Below are 19,288 nucleotides of genomic sequence, written 5' to 3' on the forward strand. Positions count from 1 at the left end.
CTTCTGGAAACCTAGGAGTATAGAATGTAAAATTCTAGGCTGGACATAGACCATCTCTGTAGACTGTACCTCAGAAGAATTAGGACTGTGAATTAAAGTGGGTGAGTTCATGTCACTGTCCTTTGGCTAGCTGAGGGAGAGGTTTAGCACGAGCCCCTGTGCTTCTCCAGCAGGCCTTGAGGAGCCATTTAGTTGTGAAGAAGTTGTTCTTGTTATAGAAAGAAAGCAAAGCGTGAGAAACACGAAGGTGGGAGCAGTCGTGACAGAACGTCTATGTCCAGGTGTTTCTGTTCAGGTCACCTCTGTCCATCCTCCACCATTGTTCAGGGGCTGGTCGTAGTATTCTAGTCTCTTTATATGGTAGTGAGTTAGAGCTCAGCAGGTTAACTTTTAAAACTTAATTAAAGCTGGGCAAGGAGTTATGCGCCTGTTGTCCCAGCTCCTCAGGATGATGAGGTGGGAGGGCACTTGAGTCCAGGAGTTTGAGGCCAGTCTGGGCAGCATAGTAATACCCTGTCTCAAAGAACCCCAAACAAAACAAAACAAAACTTACTAAGTAGTTTTGCCAGTGCAGACAGCTGAATTGCTGAGGCCAGTGCATGTGCAGGGCTGCCCAGCTTGTAAATGTGTGCCCTTCCCTTTGTCTACACCTGGTAATGTCCGTCATTCTGTTCCACCCACATGTGACTTTGAGAAGCAGAGAGAATTGCAGGAAAATTGAGTATACTGTGGCTAAAACCCCTGAACCTTTGCGTCTTGTATCCCTCAAGAATTGAAGGCTGTCCCAGAGGTTGGCTCTGCTGTCCTGCCCACGACAGTCCCCGAACAGAACAGAGGTGCATCGTCCTGCAGCCGTGCTACAGATCCCATGCAGTGTCTGGCCGTTGGCTTGTCACCATGATTCTGTGTTTCCTTGGTCTCACTGCTGCCGCTCTGAGATGGGCTGGCCAGGTGTAATGCTCTCTACCCAAAGTCACTGAGAAGAGCTGGGGTGGGCTTTGTTCCTGCCTGTTTCTGCTCTCTTTAGGCAAATGTGGGGTCCACAGCAAGGGGTCTCCAGGAGACCAGGAGGTGCAGTGCTGAGTTGAATACAAAAAAGTTTATAATTCATCTTTCCTTACAGAGTTCTGTAGCCTCTTCCCTCTAGCCTGTGAGCTCCCGGCAGTAGCCTGCAGCTATCTTTCAGACGCGTGTCCAATGTGTAGCCTGTGCCTGTCTTCTTAGGCACCTGTTGCTCATATTTCTGGAGGTCAACTCTCTGCTTAATAGTGTAGAAAACAAAATTAAGCCAACACATGCAAGGGCCAGGCTGCAGGCCCTTGGATAGAGGTCATGAGTGTGAGCCTGGACAGACGGCTCCACTGTCGGCAGTGTCAGCCCCGAGGCTGGGGACTTGTTGGATTCTCCACTCCTGTGCCACGGCTTTGCTCACTTGACTTATGTACTTCATGAAGATTTAAAACACCCAAGAATTATGGTTTTTGCAGTGAAGGTTGGTTTATAAGGATTATAAATTGAAAAAAAAAACTTTTAATTAATAAAGTAAATCATAATTTTAGAAAAACTTGCAAAGAAAAGTGTCCATTCAGTATCCATCCACACACATGCTCCCACATCCCAGCAACTAGAATTCAGATTTCCTGGTGAGTTGTTTTCTTCCTGTCCCTTTGTCTCTGAACTTTTCCTCACAGCCTGAAGCCTGCCTTGTCATCTCTCAATCTTAGAAACTGGCTGATTTGGTTTAGTGACACTTATTGAGCTTCTGCAGTATCAGGCACTGTAGGCCCTTAGGAATTCCGGTCACCCTGGACACAGAAGCAGGACTCCTGGAAGCTGATTCCTTGGGTAGAGTGGACCCCAGAAGAGTACTGACAGCCTGGGTGTTGGTCACCAGGCAGATTTGAGAAGCAGGAGAAAAAGAACGGCTCTGTACTCGTTTCTCTGGTTTCCTCCTGGAAGTGACTCGTGTCATGCCGCTTTGTTTGTTGTTGGCCATTTCCGCCCTGTGCACTGAGGGAGGGAAGCCAGAGACACTCAGATGACCACGATGACTGCAGGTACCTCCTGGAATCCCACTTGCCTCTCTCCATTTCATTCATTGTATTTGTACTTTGAAATGAGATGGCATGGCTGTGTAGAACAGAATGTTAATCACCGGTGACCCCCTTTGGAAACAGAGTCGCAGGAAAGCTCAGGGTCTCTGCATGGAGCTGTCCACACAGAGCCTGGCAGCTTGGGCTCCTCAACTGACAATGTGACAGACACTTACTGTATGGTCCCAGCCTCATTAGCAAGGGTGCCTCAAATGCACCTCCTTGGAAAAAATGGCATAGGACTCCTTGGTAAGCATTATCTTATTCCTGCTCAAAGAATCTAGTTAACCATTGTTAATCTAAGGCTTTCTTTTGTGAGGACACTATAAAATGAGCTCTGAACCGTGTGCTTGGAATACATAGTGACTTCAATAAACGTTCATTGTACAGTGTGTGCTGGGTTAAGCCAGCCCTGTATTGTTGGCCACTGGATGGCTGGTTTTTGGATAGCTTATAAAGCAGACCTTCTGTAAAGGGCAAAGTGGCAAACATTTTAGATATTCTAGGCTATGAATGGTCTTTGGCATTTTTTCCCCCTGGCATGGTACTAGGGATTGAACCTAGGAATACTCTACCACTGAGCCACATCCCTACCCTTTATTTATTTATTTAATTATTTATTTAAATTTTGAGACAAGAATTAAACTGATGAGACTGGCCTCAAACTTATGATCTTCCTACCTTGGTCTCCCAAGTTGCTGGGACTTTAGATGTGTGCCACTGTGCCCACCTTACATTTAGTTTTATTGTGTCTGGAATAAAGCTGTAAGGGGGATCTGTATTTCCAAATCGTTAGCCAGGGGTCCATTGAATAATCCCATTTTCCTTGTTGATGTGTAATGCAGAGTTAAGCTCTTAGCTGTATGAATGGGTGCAAGCACCTAAGGGGGATCCAAGAGTGAGGGAGGGAAGGACTCGTGAGACAAGGTGCTGTTGGGCACTTTGGGTCTCAGAGTCCAGGTCCACATTTCTAATGCAGAGCTCCGCCCTGTCACAGCCTCACAGTTAAAGGGCGCCAGGGATAGAGGAGGCGTCTGTGTCAGCCTCTGCCTGGGGGAGCTGTGGGGCGAGGAGAAGGAAGGACAAACAAGACACTTTGGGAGCACTAGTAGCCTCAGCTCCAGGAATGCTCCAGAAAGGCGCTTGGTCTGGGAGAGCGTCAAGCTGGCCACTCCTTTCTGTTCTTCAGATGCTGAGCATGGGTGACTCAGTCCCCCCGGACTTGGCTATCTTCAGCTGTGTGGAGGGGTGCAGCTCTGACCCTCCTCCTCAGCCTAAACACCTTATTGGAAATAAACATCAAGTCAACTTTATTCCAGACATGTTTCAAATGCATTCCCACTTATTTGCAGAAAACAAAGGAGAACATGTGAAATGTATTTAAACTCAACCTAAATTCTTTCACCCTCAGACATATAAGTTTGCACAGTGGATTTAATCACATGATTTTGTGGTTTTGATATCAGGTAGAAAACAGTGTTTGTTATACAAATAAAAATGAAACTGTGAGTATTAGAAAAAGTAAAAGGAGAGTATTTGGATGGTGAAAGGCATTTTAAGTATGATATCAGAAGAGAAATTTTGATCCCAAAGATTAAAAGAAAAACCTTCCACACCTCAGAAAGTAGCATAAATAAAATTGAATACTAAATGACGAGCAGGGAGCATGCCACCCTATTTGACAAATGGTTGATCCTTTATGAGATGAGATTCTGATGAGACTGTGCCCGGATGCTTACTACATACCAGCCACAGGGGACTGCAGGAGGGCCCCTCTGCCTCCCTGCATGGGAGGCAACTTGGCCTCCTGAAGGACACAAAGCACTGCATGAGAGCCAAGATTCCCGAGCAGTGTCACTCTCAGGGTTTCATCCTGAGGAGTTATTTCCTACAAGGATGTGAGCAAAGATATACGCACTGGTGTGGAATGGCTTGGAGTGTGGGTGGGAAGCAGCCTACCACCCAGCAGTGTTGTTAGACGTCAAGAATGCAGGAAGGTTGCCTGAGGTGGTCGCTGGGATAAGAAGAGATGGCAGCACGTGTTCCACTCCTGTGAAGAAAAATGCTTTTTTTTGCACACACACCTATGTGTGTCTGAGGCCTAGAAGAGTGCATCAGCTGTGAGTGGAGATTATTTCTGGGTGGAATTATTTTGTGAGTGTGTACAATTACAAAAACAAGTGAAAGGAAACATAACTATTCATTTATGTAATTATGCATATAATATTATGTAAATAAATGTTTTTCCTTTCATTTTTGTTCTCCCTTTAATTACGAGTGTGATTTACTTTTAAAATAGAGAAGAACTTTATTCAAACATGCTGAGTTGTGAATGATGTTGGTACCTTTCATGCCCATGGGCCTCTTCGTTCTTCCCCTCTTTAAGTGGACTGGGACTATTCTGTAGGAAAATGTACGTAGCGTTAGCACCTTCAGAAGCACACAGCCAGGGTAACCGGCTGGTCTTGTGAGGAACAGTGACGTTCAGCTGTGACTCAGTCGCTTGGTACTCAAGAGTCTGTTGAGCTGCGGCCAGGAGGGCATGGGAGCTTTCCCTGGAATGAACTACAGACTCTGGCTCCACAGCCCTGTGTCCAGGGCCCTCAGGACATGGCCCTTGTAGAGAGGTGTGGTTAGACTCATGAGAGGAGCACTTGTCCTGCCTAGGCAACTGGGACAGCATTCAGGGTTGAGTTAAGCCTGGAAAGTTAGCCTACATATTGGGCAAGCCTCAAAATTATGACCAGATGGGGACGTGGAAAGGCTTGGGCCACAGGTGTGACCTAGAGAGGTTGTTGTGGTAACATCTCTCTCTCTTTATGTTGCAGCCTCCCAAAGTGAAATGCTTGACCAGGATCTGGCACCCCAACATCACAGAGACAGGGGAAATATGTCTAAGGTGAGCCTTCTCCCTCTCATGCTCTCCTGGACACTGGGTGAGTGCTGGTCTCTTTGCATCACATCTTCTCTCAGAGGAGACCTTGAAGCTTGGCCAAGAGTAGGAAAGGTCTGGGGTTCACTGAAACAGCTGCTTCCAAGCCTTGTCTTCCAGCTGTGCCTGCAGATGGCATCCTTCCACTGCATTTTGTGGCCAAAGCCCTGCTGGCCTTCAGTACAGGATGTACCTGTTGGAGGCCATTGCCCTTCTGCCACCTCCCTTAGTGAGAGGTCACATTCCCCGGATGTTGCTAATTTTAGCTAAGAAGGGAAGATATGATTAATGAAGCCCAGGAGAAAAAGTGTAGGTGACAGGCTAAGCTGTCCTCAGTGCTTGCCTTGGATGTACTCTGTACCAGAATGGGCTTGATAAGTGGGGTGCAGTGGTGATTGATTGCCTGTATTCCTACACTCCAGAGACTGAAGCAGGAGGACCACTAGTTAGCAAGACCCTGACTCAGAAGAAGAAAAAGACTTGGGGTATAACTCAGTGGTAGAGCACTCTTGGGTTCAATCCCCAGAATGGATGTGATCATGTAGGAGCCCTTCTGAAGTGACAGCTTCCCTATAAGCATGTGGCCCTGTGTGTCTCATTCTTCCAGTGGCACAAAGTGAGGGCCTTCAAAGGGTGCTGGTCTCTAAGGGAGAGAACTGGAGAAGATCGGTGGATTAGGTTTTTTTACTTTTTGTTTTTGAAGTAAATTTATCATTTGGACTTTCTTTTTCTGCATATCATCTCCTTTTCTTAGTAAGGCAGTGATGTTAATTGTTCAGACCCAGTGGATTTAACTGGAGACCCATCTCTGGCAACTGTGGGACTTGGGCAGGCTAAGTATTCTGTGCTCATATTCTACTGTGCTAGGAAAGGAGGCAGTGTGCGTTTTCCGAGCACATATCTTGGGTAGTATGAAATGCTTTGGTTGGAGGCTGTTCTCGGTCACGGCCTCCCTGTCCTTTTCTCCCACTCCTCTTTCCTCTCAGTAAACACTTACCACTTTGGAAGGAAACAGAAGGTATGTGGCTCTGAGCTACTGGGAAACCTTTTAGACCTTTTCTGGCTCAAAAGTGCAGTCTGTGCCCACTGGCCCAATCCATTTTTATGTGTGCTGTTTCCTTTCTTGCCAGTCTTATTTTGATAGATAGTTAAACTTACATTTTATGTCCAGGCATGACTTTTAAAGTATGTTTCCTTTAAGCATCGAAACCTTAGAACCTGAAGACCCTAGTTGCAGGTGTGAGCCCCTCTCAGCTTCCCCTGCTCACGGCCCTCTGACTCCAGGGGACTCGCTTCACTCTGCTTCCGTGGGTGTCTCCTGCTTCTGTTAGAATTGGGTCCAGGATAGGAAATCCTACCCTTGTAGTGTCTTTTGGGACACCAGATTATTAGCAAAGTATGGCAGCAGCTAGCAGGTGGCAGCCTGAGACAAAAGCCAGGAACCTTAACAGAACATTGCCAAGTTGAACCATGTTAAAACTAAAAATACATAAGCACGGTATTGAAAGATGAAAGATTTCTGTGTGTAAATCATACTTACCACTCATGCAAAAGATGGGCACTGCCCCTGGAAAAATGAGCAGCGTCACACATGGTGATTCACAGGAGAAGCAGATGCTCAGCCTTACTGGTGACCAGGAAAAGGCGCAGAAACACCACGAGGTGCAGCGGGTTGCTGTCATATGGCCAACACTGAAGCAGTGCTGGGGGCAGGTGGGCCCGAGCGGGCTCTTAGCTGGAGGGTGCGTGTTTGTACAGCTCTTCCAGGTCCTGCAACAACATGGTCTTCTTGTAACTTGTTTTTACCCTTGGACTTGTCTGCTGCTCTTCTAGGAAGTTAACCTAAGAAAACAATGTCATCGTGTGTACAAGGGCCAATTCATTGTTAGTGAAAAGTAGACAGTATCTTCGCAGTAGTAGGGCCTGACCGTGCATCTCCTGGATAAAGGAGAGAGCCAGGCATGCCTCTAGTGTGCAGAGTTCACTGGCAGCCTCCACCTTTGTTCTTCCCAGCAGGCTCGAGTAGCACCTGGATCTAGAGGGACACATGCCAATTAGTGTGCAGGACCACTTCCCTCTTTAAAGGGTTGCTCTGACTGGCCCTATCATACTTATGTGCCCTACTCAAGGGGCTGCCTGGTCCTGCAGGGACCTCACTCTGCTCCTGGCAAAGGGTCAGAAGCCCCTTGTTGGGGGATTGGAAGGCCCAAGGTCAGGAGCTAAGTGATTGTGCTTCAGCCTTTTTCTTCCAGAGTCCAGGCTTTCAGTGTAGTCCCTAGGTGTTCTCTGATTCTTTTCTTAGTAACCTGATGACCGTAAGTCTTGAATCTGAGCTCCTGTTGGACCATCCTCTGTTGAGGCCAGGCTAGAACTTCCTCAGTGACTAGAGCACCACACCCTGAGAGCCTCACTGCTGCCCACAGGCTGATAAGACCCATGGCCAGCAGACCCTGGGCCTAGCTTCCCCAGTGGCACTTGCTTCCTAGGTACCAGCTTCCATGTGTGCAGTTTTCCTGCTCTGGCAAAACCACGAGGACACTGACAGGCGTCTCATTAACCTGAGCTCCCTCTGTTTCGCTTGTCTCCCCTCCCTGCTGCTGATCATGCCTAAGCAGGTGGAGAGCAATTTGCATTCCCTGCTCTTCTGAGGCTTGCTGTTTGGTAGGTAAGTCCAGGAAACCAACAAGCACCGAACCAAAGGTGACATTAAAAGAGGATGAGCTAGATCAGAACCGCTCCCCCCCAACTCAGTATAGTCTTGTACTGGACCGTAAAAGCCACTAGGATTTGACAGATGGTTCCCAAAAAGGTATTCAAAAGTTATAGAAGTTTCTAATTCATCTAACATCAAATTCACTGAAATCTCTGTGAAGCAGAAAGATGCCCATCCAGTTTTTAGGTTTCATGATTTGAGTTTTCTTTTTAAAGTTCAAAGTAAATTTTAATGTCTTATATAAGTTTGGTTATATTTTTCTCACTGATATTCATAGATAATTAAGATTTTAGCTTTAATTCAAATTCTAAGTATATATTTTCTCCTGATCTGAATCGACTTATGTGGATTTCGTGGATTTCAACGTATTTTAATAAAAAAAGTTGCCTTGCTGGACATGGTGGCACACATCTGTAATTCTGCTAAGTCAGGAGGACTGTAAGTTGGAGCCAACCTCAGCAAGTTAGTGAGGTCCTCAGCAACTTAATGAGACCCTGTCTTAAGATGAAAAATAAAAAGGGCTGGGATGTTGCTCAGTGGTAAGGTGCCTCTGGGTTTAATCCCCAATACTGCCCCCCCCCAGATTGTCTCAGCTTATAATTATGGCCTTTTTATAAAAGCCTAATATCGACAGCTAGCCTGGGAACTTCTATGTACAGGTCAAAGTAATAGCATAATATAATAATTTAACAAATGCAAAAATAACTTTATCTCCAACAGAAGCTTGACAGTAACTCAGTTTTATCAAAGTATGGAATAACATATGTGAGAGAACACAGTGTGCATTTGCAGCTGATATAAAATGATCCTCAGGCATCAGTTTAAGAAACAGGACCCCACCACACCTCTGAAACCTGGTGTGCCACCTTGCGGCTCAGTCCTTCCAACCAAGGAGTGAATCCTCTCCAGAATTTTGCATTAATCTGCTGAAGTTTTCCCTTCTTAGTTTTAAAAAAATATCTACTAACTTGTCTTGTGAGAGGTGGTACTGCGGTGCACACCTATAATTCCAGGGACGCAGGAGGCTGAGGCAGGAGGATTGCAAGTTCAAAGCCAGCCTGGGAAACTTAGCAAGACCTTGCTTCAAAATAAAAAAAAAAAAAAAGGGCTAGGAGTGTAGTTCAGTGGTAGAGTATTCCTGGATACAATCCCTAATACTACAAAACTAAAAAATAAATAAAATGTTTTAAAAATGTCATGTGTGATTTGAGTGTGATGGTGCACACCTATAATTTTATCAGCTTGGGAGGCTGAGGCAGGAAGATCCCAATTATGAGGCCAGCCTGGTCAACTTAGCAAGATGTAGCTCAGTAGTGGTGTATCAAGAGTTCCATTCACATTACCCCCTGCCACACCCACATAAATAATAACAAAATGTCTGTGTGATGAACTCAACATCGTATTGAGCCCCATCAGTGGTGGCTCAGAACACAGGTTCTTGGTTTGAACGACACACCACTTGCCAAGCGTGCTCCTTGGGCATGTTTTCTCTGTAAGACAAGGAAATGTTGGCACTTTATTCAGGGGTTGTCAGAGGCATGAAGTAAGTTTAACGACACAACACTTTCCATTATGCTTGATACAAAAATGGTCAGCTTTGGGCTTTAGTTATTGCTGTTTTTTTGTTTTGTTTTCTTTTTCTTTTAAATTTTTCTTTTTTTTCTTTTTTTTTTTTTTTTTTTTTTTTTTTGGTACTAGGGATTGATCCCAGGGGCACTCAACCGCTGAGCCACATCCCCAGTCCTTTTTATATTTTATTTAGAGACAGGGTCTCACTGAGTTGCTTACGGCCTCACTAAGTTGCTGAGGCTAGCTTTGAACTCATGATCCTCCTGCCTCAGCCTCCCAAGCCACATGGGATTACAGATGTGCACCACTATGCCCAGCTGCTGTTTTCATGTTTGTTGCTATCATTTTTGAATGTTAAGTTGACCAATATTTCTTGTATGTTGTTTTAAGTATGCTTTAAACATCTGTGGCTAGGATTAAAGGTACAGTAAATAAAAATAACACAGGTTATTATAATTGAATATAGATTCAACCTTGGAGGTAGAGAAGGCAGCCCTCAGCAGGACAGGAAACAGCAAGCTGCAGAGCAAAGACAGGTTTCCCAAAAAGTAGATCTCCTTTTGTCCTAAGATAAAACAGTGGGCTGAGGACTCTAGTCGCATTCCAGCTGTGCCTTTGGCTCAGGTGACTTAGTGCTTCCTTTCTAGCTGCTGTGCATTTCTGTGTCTGTTTCAGTTTACTGAGAGAACATTCGATAGATGGCACTGGCTGGGCTCCCACGAGAACCTTAAAGGTAAGAGTCGGCACCTTTGGGGCACAAGTCCTCCTCTATGGTCCTCACCTGGCACCCCACACAGGTGGCCAGGCACACCTGCTTCCTCCTCTCCCCACTGCCCACTGCCTAGGCTGCTTGGTGAAGCATTGGCTCCAGTCTGTTCTGGTTGGGTCAGTCTCGTTGGCCAGTGCCAGGTGCCATTCAGGAGCCTGGGACAGGAGCACACAGTGGAATTTCAGAGCCACACCAACAGACAGCATAGGAAGCCATTGCTCATTCAATAGGAGAGTGCCCAGGAGAGAGCTCCTGTGTAGGTCACTCCTGGTGGCCAGAAGGTCTGTCTGGTGGGTTTCTATCACAAATTGACACTTTTGAAGAACAGTGCAGGGAAGGGGTTTTGACCCCAGTCCAGTGTCAAGGAATATTGCAGACTTCATGCAGTTGTGACCCAGTTCCTCCCAAGCTTTGGCCTTCTCTCCAGCCTTTCTTCATGCCCTTGATGTGTTCTGTCCTCTCGGGACTTAGTGTCTGCCAGATTACCTGGTAGGTACCCCCTCCTCCAGACTTCCACCTGGCAGATTCCTGCTCCTCCTGCAGGCCCCCACTCAAATGACTGCCACTTCCACTGTGGGGCCTGTCCCCCAGGATTGGTGCTCTGGTGTTGACCTGCTGGCCAGCCCTCTGTCTGATACCCCACCAATAGAAGTGGAGCTTATTCCCACACCCAGCTCCAGCCCAAGGCCTAGCTCACACCAGGAGGATGGGGATTGGGCCAGTGGGTGGGTGGATGAAAGAAAGCAGAGAAGACAAATAAAAATTACCAAGTAGCAGAGAATATGAGATGATCATGAGATCCAGCTTAAAAAAGATGAAAGACTCTAGCTGATGAAGAGACAGAGGGAGAAAGACTTTGTAGTTGAGTTGAAGATCTTGAGTCAGTACAGATGGAACAATGCGGCTTTCAGTTTCATTTTAATAAAAATCTGGAAGTTAAGTAGAGCAAAAGTATTAGAAATCAGTAGGACATAGGTAATTAGCTTATCCATGAGCTCCGAGTGCAATTGATGTTAAAAACAACAGATATTATTTTAAGGTACTTTTCAGAAGTCAGAAGCCTATTTGTCATGGCTGGTGGGAGTGGTTGGTTGGTGGCAGAAGCACGCATGTGGCCTGTGGGCTCCTGCCCTGGGTCTGAGGAAGGGTAGTTGATGTTCCCTTTGACCTTATATTTATTCCTGTGGCTGCTTGGTCTCTAAATTTCCTGGCTTATTATACTTGAAAAAAAAAAGATTATTTTCTCTTTGTCTTGAGGGGAAAAAAAAGTGCTTAGGATAGGTTTTGGTATGGCACAAAGCATATTTTTGGTCATGGGTTTAAAGACTTTCATTGAGCAGGAGCCTAAAATTTTGTTTTCTGTTTTCTTTTTTATTTCAGGATGTTGTTTGGGGATTAAATTCTTTATTTACTGTAAGTATATTGATCAAACTCCCAAGTTGTTTTGCTTTCCCTGGTTTGAAACATCACCTTAATGCTAGCCCAGGGGATTAAAAGCAAGCCATGCACGTAGTTACCCATCTTTCCTATCGCTGTTTATGGTCAGAGATAGAACTGTGGCATGGGAACCTCAGGGGCTTTGGAGTGACATGGGGAGGCCATCAGGGGAAGCCCTGCTGGGCAAGCTGCCTCCACCTTCTGGGTGACAAGCCTGGTTCCACTTGCTTTTGGCTTCTTCAGCAGGTAGCTATTCCTGTGTGTTTTCTGTGCCCTGTCCCTGCCTGTGCCTGCCATCTCACCAGGCAGCCCATTTGGTGGCCCTCTTCTCTCCTAGGGGTCCTGGTTATGTGGATGAAGTGGTCATCCAGGAATCCAGGACCTTACAGCCTGTTGTCTCTGAGCCTCTGGAGTTTGCTGTTCTTGGACGACAGAGCCTCTAGGCTGACTGGAATCGCAGGCAGGCAGGCAGCACTGGAAGGACACTCCTGAAAGCTCTACCTTGGCTTTTAAATATATTTGTTTCTTGGGCTGGGGTTGTGACTCAGTGGCAGAGCACTTGCCTCACACATGTGAGGCACTGGGTTCGATCCTCAGCACCACATAAAAATAAATAACCAAAATAAATGTATTGCGACCATGTATAACTAAAAAATTTTTAAAAATATACTTGTTTCTTTGAATCTTTACTTTCTGATTTAGAGAAGAGCTTTCAAAGCATCCAGGGGTATGTCTCTGAATAAAAAATAATTTCTACTTTTGGAAAAGTCCCAGGACCCTCCATGAACACACACCTGCCCTGGACAGTCTGCCAGGGTGTCCTCCTGGCCCTTGTTGTGTGTATGCACTATTCAGACATGCCGCGGCCAGGTCTGCTGCTCTTCTTGACAAAAGCTTCATACTGAGCAGGCAAAGAGACCAGCACTTACAGTGATTTCCGGAGCTCCTTGCTCCCTGGAAAGGCAACACCTGTGGCTGTGGCCTTCACTCGGCCCCCAGGACAGTCTGGCTGTGCCCGTGGCGTCTTCAGTTTGCCTGAGAGCCACTGAGAGCAGGAGCTAAGGCAGACCTCTTGGGGGCCCTCTCACTGTCATTTGCTCCACCACCAAAAGCATCTCTCTGGAACCATCTGTCTGTCCCAGGTTCCTCAACCATAAGCAGGTTTTGGCTGGTGACTTGGTACTGGGGAGTTGGTGGAAGGAAATGCACATTGGTTCCTTAGACTTTTTATTTAGAGAAATCTGGTGGTGGCTCCCCATCTCCAAGTGCCCAAAGCTTCCAGATCCTGAAGAGCCAGTCAGAGTGCGACTTAAGTCTGTATTGGTTATTCCATCTAATATTTTCATTCTAGGTGAGGCGTATGGTAAAGGGAAGTCTTTATATATACTAGGTATTGCATATAGTATGTACTTATATATTTTGCCTATGTCTAGGACTTGGAGTCTAATTTTCCAATTCTTAGTTTGTTTGGGTTTTTTTTTTTGCTATATTTGTACCGTGTTATCCATCATTCCCATATTTATTTCCAAATCAGGAATGCAATCCCCAAATTTAACATAATTCCTGAAGAGGAATATGATTGTCTTTTCAATGACCCATCATAGGGTACACCTTACAAGTCTTGCTGGCCTGAGTTTCAAGGAGAACAGGGAGTTCAGATGTGGCCTCTGCTTCAAAGTCCAGGTGCTTCTGGGAGGAGAGGAGAGTGGGTAGGCCATTGCTTTTTTAAGGTATCAAGAATCTGCTCCCACCGGGCACAGTGGCACACGCATGTAATCCCAGTGGCCCAGGAGGCTGAGGCAGGAGGATCACAAGTTCAAAGGCAGCCTCAGCAGCTGCAAGACACTACTAAGCAATAGAGTGAGACCCTGTCTCTAAATAAAATACAAAATAGGGCTGGGGGTGCTGAGGTTGTGGCTCAGCGGTAGAGTGCTCGCCTAGCACATGCGAGGCACTGGGTTCAATCCTCAGCACCACATAAAAATAAAGGTATTGTGTCCAGCTACAACTAAAAAAATATTTAAAAAAAAATAGGGCTGGGGATTTGGCTCAGCGGTTGAGTGCCCCTGAGTTCAATCCCCGGTACTAAAAAAAAAAAAAAAAAGAAGAGTCTGCTCCCCTGAGGCGGGGACGCCAGCCTGTGAGTGGGTGTCCATGAAGGACACAGGGATCTCTGTCAAAGACAGGGAGATCCAGAAAGTTTGGAAGATAAATAACAGTTGCCTGGAGGCAAAGGTATCATTAAATAAAGGGAAAATTAATGTTTATAAAACAGAATGGGGTTTTTATTTAGAAATGCTCACAGTGGGAGTGGTTATCATTCTCCATTTATCAAAATATCAGAAATTAATGAAGTTAATGTGGTTGCTATTTTCTCCATTCCCACTGACGTTTAGACAGTTGTATATAAACATACCCCTGAGCTCTTGCAGTCAGCTGTCAGCTATCGTTTTGCACAGAGAACCAGCCAGCCCAGGACTCTGACACCACAGGAGCTTGAGGACTCAGAGGTGCTCCCAACTCAGCTGAGCCTGCAGGTGGCTGATTAGGTTTTGTTGCTGCTTTGTAGGGTGAAGACTGACACCAGACAAGCAGATTCTCCAGTGTTCACCTTGAGTTTCTCTCTTTTTAAGGACCTTTTGAATTTTGATGATCCACTGAATATTGAAGCTGCAGAACATCATTTGCGGGACAAGGTGAGCCATGAACAGGTTTTTTTTAGGTTGGTGTAATAGTAAAAAGACAAATTACCTTTTTTTTTTTTTTTTTTGGTCTTTTCTTTTTTGAAACTAGGGATCAAACCCAGGGCTTCGCACATGCAAGGCAAGTGCTGTACCTGTGAGCTACATCCCAGCCCTAATTACTACCATCTCTTGATTGCACAAATGAGAAATTGAGAGTGATGGAATGCAAGACTGGAAGTTAAAGCAATTTATATATATATATAATGTGTTACAGACAAACTTGTGTGATCTTGGGAAAGCGTTTGCCTACATAGAGAAGTGGTTTTTATTAGATGGGGTTTCCTAGTAAAATTGAGTGTTAGTAACAGGCAGTGACTCCTTGTTTAACAGCACAGGCACATCGGCAACGGGTAGCCTAAAGTTCACCCCACTGCTGGGCTCTTGCAGGCTGCCTCCACCTCACACAGCCTTTGCTGAGCTTTTTCATGCATACACATGGGGCTTGACCTTTTCCCAGAATTGTGGATCTTGTTTCTTACTCTTAATCTTCCATTCCTTTTTGTCCTTAATTAACTTTTTCCCTCCCAATTAATGCATCAACCAGCACTCATTCATTTCAGAAGCTGTCTTATGTTCTATGAAGTGACTCTACCATATTTTTTAAAAACCATTCGCTGGTGTTCCCCATGAAGTTTTTTTTCCAACTAGGAACAGTAATTCAATAAATATCCTTTGTAAATACAACCTGAAATACAGGTGGTTTTATTTCAACAGAAGGGAGTCCTAGAATTGGGTCACTGGGTCAAGGATGATATGCATCCTTAATTTGAGTTGCTTTCACCTGGTTGTTTTCTGTGGCTGTGACTATGCCTGGCCTGCTGGCAGTGTAGATGGGTGCCTCCCTTGAAGAAGACTATTTATTTTGAAACAAAGCATCTACACCCATGGGGAAGGGAAAAGCATAATGGGACCCAGCTGGTAAAGTTGTTATCACTGAATGTGGCCCACACTTGAGCAGCTGGCAGTGGGGCTGGGGTCTGTTCTCACTGTGGATGAGGAAGCATTAAACCCCGGGGTGGGGGGCGGCGTGCCCTCTGGCCAGGGTGCTTGAGATGACCAGGCACGTGGGCCTCCTGTGGATTGTAAGGGCAGCCAAGTGGGTCTAGAGACATCTGAAGCTTTCCTGTCATTCTGGCCATGCAAGTCCCACTACTATCACCTGAAATGCCTAGGCATCCAGGTGGACTCTGCTTCTTGTGTGTGAAGTTGGCATTTCATAGCATACCCACCTTTCCTCTGGGCAGTGCAGTCACCCTGAGGCTGGGGCTAGGCTACTTGTGGGCCATGAAAGATAAGCATATTTTAAGTGGGCAACAGGTCCAAGAAAGCCACTCTGGAAGGCAGATCTGGTAACAAGGGCCCCAAGAGCAGCAGCTGATGCTTGTGTTTGTCGGAAAGGGAGTCTTGGTTTGTGGGCCAGGTGTGATCAGGGTTTGCAGATGTCTCTGCCCACCCCAGCACAGCAGGCAGTGTCGTGAGCCAGGCGTCTCACAGGGGCTTTCCCTCTGGGGCATCTGACTCTGAAGCGTTGCTTCCCTCAGTCATTGTATTCTCTCTCTTCTCCACAGGAGGACTTCCGGAATAAGGTGGACGACTACATCAAGCGTTATGCCAGATGATAAGAGGAGATGATTGCAGGCCCATGGACTGTGTGTCACAGTTTGTCTCTAATGTGAAGCAGTACGAGGTAGCCCTCCTCCCTGTCCTCACGCTCCCTCAATCCCACGGGATTGTCCCAGTCCTGTGACCTTGTCCTGAAGAAGACCATCCTCCTGACCGCCCACCGTAGGCGGGGAATGCAGCATAAATACAGCAGGAAACGTGTTTGGGCCTCTAAAGAGTTGTCTGCCTCCCTTAACATGTTCACTTTTCTGAAACTGTGCTGTCTAGGCTGTCAGTGAGACTCCTGGGAAGTAGTAATGGGCTCAGCATTGAGGTTAGCTTGCTTCCCCTTCCCCAGCAGATGAGTATCCAGTGTCACTTGCAGATTGACAGTAAGAAACCATGGCACACTGTGGTTGGATGCACATTCTCTTAGCTTCTCCCACAAATGCTGGCCCTGCCCAGATGTGAGGCTTCCCAGAGCACAGTCATTCACTGTAGATCTTACTGAAATGCGTATTTTATTTAATGTAAGTATATTTTGGAACAGATTTGTAATTTGTACAATTTAATGCTTTAATTATTTTTTCCTATTCTCACTTAGTTTGTATTTTCATTGTATAGAGCAGACAGATATTGGGTCAAGCAACTATTGAAGAGAAATACAAAGTAATGACGAAAGACATCACTCATTCTGTCCAAATGAGCTGGAACCTGGCTTCTAAATACCAGCTCTTGCTTTCCAATCCAGATGTGGCAAGGACATTTCAGAGCCCTTTGAAGCCACATCTGGATGATAAAAAATAAAAATAAAAAGGCAGGGAGCCCTTTCTCACACATTGCCCACAGGAAGCAGGCTGGGAGGGGCATGGTGGTCCTGAGTGGTCACTTGAGTGTCAGCCAGGCCCTGCTTGTCAGAGCCAGGCTTTTACTGTCCCAAGACAGGACAGATGCTCGGGAGGGAATCAGCCCAGACAGTGTCTGGACTCTTGGGACTGTACTGTGGCCGTCTCTGAGTTGCTGTGGTTCTGGGGCCTATCTGGGGTGAGCCTCCGAGGCCTTGGAGGGTCATGGATCAGCAGCAGCATGTGCCACACGTGGACAGCTTAATGCGCTCCAGAGGAGTAGCCCTGAAGAGAGGCAGGTGGTTTCATTCCAGCGTTCAGACATCTGAACCAGTAGAATCAAATGCAAAATAAATATTTGCTGTCTAACACTCAGGTTTAACTGCTAGCTTTCTCCTTTGGAGTTGCCCCTGTCTGCCATCTATGGGGTTTACTTGACTTTTCTTAATTACAGAATGTGTGATTGTTTGGTTAACCTCAGGTGGAGATCCAGCAGGTCAGCGTCAGGATCTTACCCTTAGACTTGAGAGTGGACCCTGGCTAACATGCCACACATCTGGGTGCAGAGGAGGAAGGGTAGGCATTGTGGGTAGGGATGCTCTCATGAGAGTGCTTCTGTGGGAGAACTGGTGCCGTGCTCATTGTTTCTTGGAGACATGCCCAGGGTAGGAAGGGACCACAATGAAAGCCATGCCAGTTGTTAGTTCTGACTTCACGGTATTTGCACAATAGGAAAACACTTTGCTTATTGTCAGACTTTTTCTTTAAAATTGACATTTCAGATAGTTGAGTCATTTCATCCTGTCCAGTAGAAATCCTTCAGAGATATTTTGCCCTCCCCCACCTCTAAAGAAATACCCAGTCTCAGCTCATGGCAGTGAGTCGTTCGTGCTGTGCTGGGTGCTTGGCCAATGAGTTCCCTGGAACCTGCTGGTGACTGTGACACTGGCTTTCAGATTTGTTGGCATCTTGAGGTTCCTCCCCACTCTCAGGCCAAAGCCACATTTCTGGCCCTGGTCCACATGCCCCCAACCAACTAGTAATAGTGAATTTCTGGTCTGCCATGGATGGGGAATCCTAGAGGCTCACCCTAGACGTGGATTAGAGTAGCCAGGCCCTTGGGGACATGGAGCTTTTGGACATCCAGATCTTTGTTTCCTAACTCCTGTTCCTGGCTGTGTTCTGCAGGGTCTCTGTGACTCTACTTCTTATAGTTTGATGTGCAAGCTGCATGTTTTTCAAGCACTCTTAGAAGGAATGAATTGTGGGTGGGCCTGTCCTGGGAGGCGCATGTCACTCCTTAGGTCTCCCCTACACACTGCACCAGCAGGAGCACTCCTCAGAGCAGAATCTCCCTTCCTTCCCAAGAGGTTTAAAAATAAATCACAAGTTCCTATGCACATGGGACATTTAACAAATAATAAAATCAAGCAATTATTTTTCATGTAAAAATTCCAAGAAGTGTTAGGCCGCCAATTACAGTCTCTAAGCAGAGACTTTCTCAGCTGCGTACCATCTATCCATTCCAAAGGTGTTCTCATCTTTATCCATTTAAAAATGTTCCATCTTGGAAACTTAGGTTTGTTTATAATTTCACTACTCTTCATAAAATGTGCTAAGAAAAATGCTAAAATATAGTCTTAGTAAAATGTTTACCATTCTTTTGTCAAAGAACTTGAAAAATGAGAAAACCTGTGAATCCTCCCTTCCTGTTGCCCTGCCCTGAGGAAAAAATACCTTGATGGCTTAGGGAGGCCAGCTCGGAGGAGTCATACTGCCCATCGCTGTTGCCTTCTTGTGCTGGGTCATGGGTTACAGAATTGATTTATTGAGTGGGAAAAACATTTATTTAAAAAAAAAAAAAAAAAGCTCTTCAAAAAGCCTTTGCTGGGAGTGTTGGATTTGTTGAGAATGTGCATTTATTCGCATTGAGTTATAAAAACAACTGAATCCTCTCCTGAGAAAGCTCAGAGGTGGGCTCATTAATTTTCATTGTCAAATTCATAGAGCCAGAGTTCTTCCAGTAAATGCACTGTTTTTTAGCTTTCAATAGGGCTGCTTGGAAATGACAGTGCCTGTTCCAAAACTTCCCCTTGCCAGAGGAGACCCCCCCTGGGAACCAGGCCTCAGACACAGGCAGGTACCAGTCTCCAACTGAGGTGGCAGCTGTAGCAGCTGAGGGCTTCATCTAGGTTCTTTCGAGCCTTGGTCCACAGCTCACATGGGGCGTTTTATTCTCTGCTCTGTTGACAGTGGAGTTCCTGGCAGGCCTCCTGCAACCACCTTGCTCTACTCTGTGTTGGGTTTTCACCCCTCAGTGTCCAGCCTCGCTGGAGTTCCCATCCTGACTGCTGTGCTGTGCATGGTGCTGGAAGGCCGTCTGGTCTCGTTCCCGTCACGGGTATTCTCAAAAGTCTCTCTTTTTTTTTTTTTTTTTTTTTTTTGAGGTGGCCCATCAGTGGAAGGCTTTTTTATTTATTTTTAATTTTTTAAAAATTTTGTTCTATATGACAACAGAATGCATTATAATTCATATTAGACATACAGAGCACAATTCTTCATATCTGGTTGTACACAAAGTAGA

General features: G+C 45.9%; 1 protein-coding gene across 3 annotated transcripts in view; it reads left to right on the forward strand.

Moving 5' to 3' along the window:
• Nucleotides 1-17,079, forward strand: part of UBE2F (ubiquitin conjugating enzyme E2 F (putative)) — a 54,803-nt gene extending 37,724 nt beyond the window's left edge. For 2 of the 3 annotated variants that reach the window (XM_081260846.1, XM_081260847.1), the window contains 5 exons: nucleotides 4,922-4,992; nucleotides 9,983-10,040; nucleotides 11,457-11,489; nucleotides 14,147-14,209; nucleotides 15,826-17,079. In XM_081260846.1, the coding sequence (XP_081116972.1) occupies nucleotides 4,922-4,992; nucleotides 9,983-10,040; nucleotides 11,457-11,489; nucleotides 14,147-14,209; nucleotides 15,826-15,876 (276 nt within the window). In that variant the 3' untranslated portion in view covers nucleotides 15,877-17,079. The remainder of the gene's footprint in view (nucleotides 1-4,921; nucleotides 4,993-9,982; nucleotides 10,041-11,456; nucleotides 11,490-14,146; nucleotides 14,210-15,825) is intronic. The other variant, XM_081260845.1, reaches the window with a different exon arrangement.
• Nucleotides 17,080-19,288: the final 2,209 nt, after the last annotated feature.

Source organism: Spermophilus citellus (genome assembly GCF_964194105.1).
Source record: "Spermophilus citellus genome assembly, chromosome: 11".
NCBI classification, from domain to species: Eukaryota; Metazoa; Chordata; class Mammalia; order Rodentia; family Sciuridae; genus Spermophilus; species Spermophilus citellus.